General features: G+C 33.4%; 1 protein-coding gene across 1 annotated transcript; it reads left to right on the top strand.

Moving 5' to 3' along the window:
• Positions 1-2,191: 2,191 nt before the first annotated feature.
• Positions 2,192-6,387, top strand: LOC143538794 (uncharacterized). Its single transcript, XM_077032267.1, has 11 exons — positions 2,192-2,331; positions 3,334-3,391; positions 3,476-3,586; positions 3,779-3,916; positions 3,987-4,056; positions 4,159-4,214; positions 4,542-4,667; positions 4,946-5,085; positions 5,175-5,247; positions 5,334-5,408; positions 5,913-6,387. Exons 1-11 carry the CDS (start codon positions 2,204-2,206, stop codon positions 6,222-6,224), a joined length of 1,287 nt encoding a protein of 428 aa, XP_076888382.1. The 5' UTR covers positions 2,192-2,203; the 3' UTR covers positions 6,225-6,387.

Here is a 6,387-nt window from a genome sequence, read left to right as displayed (position 1 = left end):
AGGGAGATACTTAACATATTATGAATTTGTGCGCTTTGATGGGTGATGGGGTTAGGAAGGCTGGTGTGGCAAGGTGTCGAGCCAAGGAGTTTGGGTGTGAATTGGTTATGGAGGGACACAAAGAATTAGGTGGTGTTTGTTTTTTCTAAAAAGCTCTTTCTGGTCTCTTTTGTCTGCGTCGCGCAAACATTGCTCTCACTTTATCTAAATTTCAATGTTGATGACCTTTTTTATTTAAGTTTCAGTTTATTTAAATTTTAGTTTATTTTAACAGTCTGGATATGTTAAAAACAAACAGTCTTTTTGTTGCAGACTGCAGAGGTTTGATCCACCTCTTCTGCTACATATGTTTGCAGATGTGGTCCGCAGACTGCAGACATTTTACCTCCAAAAAACAAACAACACCTTACTTAACGACGTATTTTTTAGCTTTGGAAATTCAAAAAGATAACAAGATCTTGGTGGTGTAACTTCAACTCTATTGCTTTCAAATCATGGTAATGTAATCACATACCGATGTCTTTAAAGAAACTTACAATCTTTTTTAAGACATAAATCTAATCTAGTTCTAAATTCACATAAATTATGTGTATCCATATGTATATGTATATGCATATATTATTGATAAAAGATTCAATATAATAATTGATTATCATAAAATAGGTACGCAACTTAATAGATCGTCGATTTTTGGAAACATGCGGTACTTGCAAAATTATAAATTTGTTCAAATCCAATTTCCTCCTTAATTAAATCCTTCGCTCAACAACCAGAATCATACATCGTTTCCCAAATTTCATACCAAGATTAGAAAAAATCAAATTTAAATTGAAAATGGAACGTATAGTTTTGTGTTCTCCATCCTTGTTCTCGTTCATGGAGTCAGACTAATTGAAGATTGAAAATTAGACTAATCAAACAATTGAACATAACGAACAATAATGAGGGTTCATATTTGTTTTAGACTAATTCAGCTGAACCCTAATTGTGTTACTAAAGTACACAATTTTTCTTATGAACGTATCAATTTTATTCTAAGGTTCAGTTTTGTTTCTAAGTAATTCACTTGAACCCTAATTTTGTTCTGAGCGTATCAATTTTGCTATGAATGTTAAATTTTGCTTTAGAGTAATTCATCTAAAACCTAATTTTGTTTTGAACATATATATACTTTTTCTGAAGGTTCAAAGCAACTCAACTAAACCCTAATTTTCTTTTGAACGTATCAATGTTTTATGCCAGTTTTGTTCTAAACGTATCAACTTTTGGTTTCATGTATTGAACGTATTAGATTTAACACTCAAGCTTTATTTTATCATAATCAATACAATATTGCAAAAAAAAAAAAAAAAAACTCACGGTAAGATGTACTACTCTGTTAAATCACTTGGCAAGGTAAAGTTGCAAAACCACAATACTCTTTATAATTGGAGTGTAACTGTCCCTTTTTTAATCGGAGCGTAATTGCAATTTTAAATGAACTAATTCAAAGCATATGAGTGACATGGAGCACTGACCATAAATGAATGAGTTGAATGTGAGTGCTATGCATCAGTGATGATAATGGAATTAACTAAAAGCGCACCTTTTTAATCAAATTAATTCAAAGAAATACTCTTCAAAACATGATAAATTCAACTATAACGACCTGCTTTATCAATTAATTTTGTCAATAATGGGACGCTCAATTTTGATCTTGTTTTGTCAATGATTTTATCATGGTTGAAAGCTTGAAGCAAATGGCGATCTGATTTAGGACGTGTACGCAAAATATTTTTAAGTTAATTACAATTACGCCACTCTGTTGGTTTAATTGCAAGAGGGTAGTATAGTTTGTCGCAAATAATGAGATTATTGTACAATAACCCGGTCCCGTTTCATTATTAAACAAATAATAGCTAAAACAATAGCTAGAAGGTATGATGACCCATGTTTTTTTGTGTCTAACAAAAACTACACCCAATACTCACTTTCTTAATGTTTCTCTCTCTTTCTCTATTACTCTCTCAATCAAACGTCATCATGTCATATTGATTTGATCGCTCGCTCACGAAACAATCCAATCCAAATCCAATCCAATCCAATCCAAATTGGGATCAAAAAGCTTCAGATCGATTCATTGATTTGATTGAATAAAATTGAGATCCGAATGACAAGATAGGATACATACATACATACATATCACTGTTGTTGTTGTATTGAGATGGCCTTTCTATTCTTTCTTTTATTCTTGTTTTCTTGTTTCGAAAGCATTCGTTGCGCCAGTGATAATGATGTGTCGTATAAGCAGCCATCTATCACGCCCATCAATCGCGATCTATACCGCACTAGGTAAAGTTTTAAATTTTAATTCTTTTCTAGATTTGATTTGGTTTGTTCTTAATTGCTACTACAACATTTGGTTTATATATATTATTATAACTGTACAAGAGTCTTTAATTAAGCTTGCAATTACAATTTCATTATTAGCTCAACTGCTAGTTCCCACTGGTGTTAACCGTTGTGGGCCTTCGGAGATGGTGGGGTCTCCTTTTGCCGTTGGGTTACCCCGGGCTTTATTCGTTGGGCGTTCAAAAATATAAATTAAAATTTGGATAATCTTTCATGGAATCAGTTAAAACTAGGTTATAAGTATTACTGTCTTTCGGTTGGTTTGCTGGAATCTTAATATAGGAATGCTCATAGCTTTGACATAGATTTTAAGGCAGAGATTCTGTGACCACTTGAAAGAATAAGGAACTTAAGAAGGCTTCATGTTAGTTATGTCTATAATATTCCTGTAAAGTTGCAGCTCTTTTTTTAGAAACAAGTCCAACGATAACATATATATTATGCTCATAGTTGTGTTATGTGGTGCTGAGGACTAACTTTCAGCGCGTAACAAGTGTTTATATATTGGTTAACCAGACTCAGTTTTTAGATGGTTATGTTTTCCCTAATATTAGGATAAGCTTGCAGAACTGAAACTTTATCTTTAGCTCATTCATGTTTTTCGTCTAGTAAATGATAGCATCAGTACCTGCATTGGTGTGGCATGTTACGCCTCATACTCTTGATATTGGTTTTTCATGGTGGATTAAAATCTTGACACCATTTGTTAATTATGTTCAGTGAGTGACGTTTCCCATATCAAGTAGATGTTTTTATTCTTCTTAAAAGTAGAAAACCAAACGTAAATGCCTACATGACCATATGTGAAACATTGGAATCATTTTCTTCAACCGTCTTCTGATTTCTATTTTCATTGGACATATACTGAGCATTTACTTTAACAGTTTGAATGAATAATACCGACCTTTTATAAATCGTTCATTTTCCTTGCTTTTTATTTAGTACGGCTTTGATGGAAGAGATAGAAGCATTGGTTAACCGACACCAAGATAAACTTCACGTGGGTATTTGTCATCACTTTTCATTTATCATGTTGTGTCCTATTTGTCACACTCTCTCATTTTATTCAGTAACATTTCAACAGATGGAGACATTTAGAAGTACAAATAAGGGATATAATGCTGAACTGAATGTAGTTACATATTGCCAGAACAAATCAGCTATTGAAGACAAATCGAAGTTTAGAATACTTCTTGTGAGTCGTTTCACTTTAAACTTGTAAATGCATCACATTAAAGGCAAATTAAATCGTTTCCACTTTTAGCCTTCATTTTTTCTGTAAACAAAGCAAAAGACTTGAAAAAAGCAACGCCTTTATTGTTTTTGACATTTATTGTCTCATATTGTAATTGCTGATCTTTTTGACAGATGATTACTTGTCTTCCAGAGTTTTGGGCAGCACGGCCGGGAGCTTATAACCACCGAGCTTGCATTAAGGATACTTTCCATCTTAAGTGAGGAGCAATTTTTACCTAAAATGGATCCATTGTTGCTGAAAAAGACCCTTGAAAAGATTGTTATAAAGGTCAGATCTTTGAAATTAATTATATTTTACAGAGTTTATTATTAGTGTTAAACATATAATGGTCTCTCAGATGGTACCAGTGGAAAATCTGAACGGACGCAAAAAAGTTGAAGAAGGAGACCTTTGTGAAAGAAGAAACGGTCTTGATGTTAATCTTAAATACAATTATTATTTTGTGTACTAAAAACGATAAATGTGGTCAGTTTTATAATTATAGTTTTGTATTTGATTATTCTTTGCAGGCAGAGGAGTTGATCTCAACCGGAATTGGAGTGTAGATTGGGGGAAGAAAGAAAAGGTTAGTTGTTAAAAAATCTTACCCTGTTGTACGGGTTGACTTGGTTGACCAAAATCTTTTTATGTATAACAGATTTCCGTTTATTTTATAATTGTTTAGTGTGTGAAATAAAAATACTGTGGATTTCATTTTTGGAAATAATCAATGTAATGATCTAGGTGGTCCCATGCATTAAAATATACTTCTTGCAAAGCTTCTTGTATGTATATTTCAGGATTTCTAACCGTATGTGACATGCTAATTATGTATACAAGTGTCTGGTTAATAATAACACATGCCAAATATTGAGCGTGTGATTTCACAAAGCTTCTTGTTTATGAATTTCAGGATTTTGATCCATATGAGGAGAATCCTGGTGCTGCTCCTTTTAGTGAGCCTGAGGCTCAACTAATGCGCAAGCTCTCAATGTCATTTGACCCGCACATTTGGGTCAACGTGCATTCTGGCATGGAGGTAAGCAATACCCTCCTCCCACCTGCGGTTATGAATAGATTTTTCATCTCTAGATGGATGGCTGTTATATCATGAGTTAATACTAGAGGTCAACAGGTCAACTTGGCCCACAAAACTACCTTTTGTCCAAATCAGTTTTTTAAAAGTAATTAATGTGTCAATCATAGAACGGATTTCAATTCTGGAATTTGTTTACTACTTATTCAATCTATCAAATTTGAATAATTGTTTCTTTACATATACATGAGTTCTTTTCATGATTGACTTTTTTGTCACAGGGTCTGTTTATGCCATACGATCACAAAAACACAACGCCATCTGGACTACAGTCTCAGAAAATGAAGTTAATGCTTGAAACGTTAAACCATCTTCACTGTGGAGACCGTTGTGTGGTTGGATCAGGAGGTGGATCCGTTGGGTAAGTATTTTTTTTTTCATTTCATGAAGTAAATATGACTCGAATGAACACATCTTTAATATTTTATTTATTTCACTTATCTAAAACAGGTATCTGGCACACGGTACCACTACAGATTACATGTATGAGGTGGCAAGGATTCCCATGTCTTACACTTTTGAGGTTTGTATATGCACGCCATTATTTAGCAGAACACCTATTATAATATTATTATCATTTTAATTTCATGACATCTGTTGTCTTGGCAGATTTACGGAGATGAAAAGGCATCATCAAGAGACTGCTTCAAAATGTTCAACCCTGTGGACCATCTTACCTTCAATGTATGGGATGTGATATATACGTGTAAATGTATAGCTCAGAAGTTACATATGCGTAATTGTACGCTACATATATGTACCTCGTATGACATACATATATGTAACTTCGTGAGCTACATTTTTTTTAATCTTTATTACAATTTTAACCTTATAGTTAAAAGAAATGACAAATAAAATAAAAGAAATTGATTGGTTGCTAGTAGTTTTTTCGGTTTTCTCGTTACTTTGTGTTTTTCGAGTCAAAAAATTTCAAGCCCAAATGGTAAAACCGAAACCGAACCCAACCCGAAAAGCGATACAGAACTGTTTTCAGAAATCCAATAACCGATTATTCAGTTTTCGGATCTGTTTTGAGTCCAAAACACATCCGTGCATACCCCTGATAAAACCTAATAAATCATTTTGTTCAAAGTTATGTTTTTTTTTTTGTTAATAGAATTGATTTGTCAATTTTAACACATTCATCGTTTATATTTTGAGGTACTAAATTTAGCCTTTTGATTGTAGAGGGTTTTAAACGAATGGTCCGCTATGTTCTTTGCAATGTTCAACATGGGTGCCCACCAAATGACCGATGTGCAAGAATCGACCCCATTCAACACCAAGGACCACTTAATCTCCATAGACGACTACTTAAACGGGTACTTAATCGAGCGTAAAAACCGATACAGTGAAAAGAAGGAGTTTCTAGACCTCGGATTGCAAGAAATCAGAACCTATTTCAGACTGTTCTTGCTGTCTTCGGTGATGTTAATGTTTATGTTTTGTTCAAGAATTGCAAAGAGTAATAGATCACACTTACCTTCTATTTCTCTCTGAAATCAAGGTGTGTAACATTACTTATTTTTATGGGTTTTATCATTTCATGCCCTAACTGTCATTGAGTTTCTTTACATTTTTTTTTTCTGAAACCTTAGTTTTGGGTTAGTATATGATTTGGATTTGTACACCATTATTGACACGCCATGGCGTTTTATTTGTG

Source organism: Bidens hawaiensis, unplaced genomic scaffold (genome assembly GCF_021521415.1).
Source record: "Bidens hawaiensis isolate Kalapana, Puna unplaced genomic scaffold, B.hawaiensis_p1.1 tig00011693_1, whole genome shotgun sequence".
NCBI lineage: Eukaryota > Viridiplantae > Streptophyta > Magnoliopsida > Asterales > Asteraceae > Bidens > Bidens hawaiensis.
Note: the sequence above shows the minus strand (reverse complement) of the source record. Positions and strands in the feature narration are given on the sequence as shown.

Excerpts from the sequence above, each read along its gene's own strand:
- LOC143538794 (XM_077032267.1), top strand. The coding sequence starts at position 2,204 with ATGGCCTTTCTATTCTTTCTTTTATTCTTGTTTTCTTGTTTCGAAAGC. Across the intron at positions 4,215-4,541 it reads ATTGGGGGAAGAAAGAAAAG|GATTTTGATCCATATGAGGA; the intron begins GTTAGTTGTTAA and ends TATGAATTTCAG. Across the intron at positions 5,248-5,333 it reads CCATGTCTTACACTTTTGAG|ATTTACGGAGATGAAAAGGC; the intron begins GTTTGTATATGC and ends TTGTCTTGGCAG.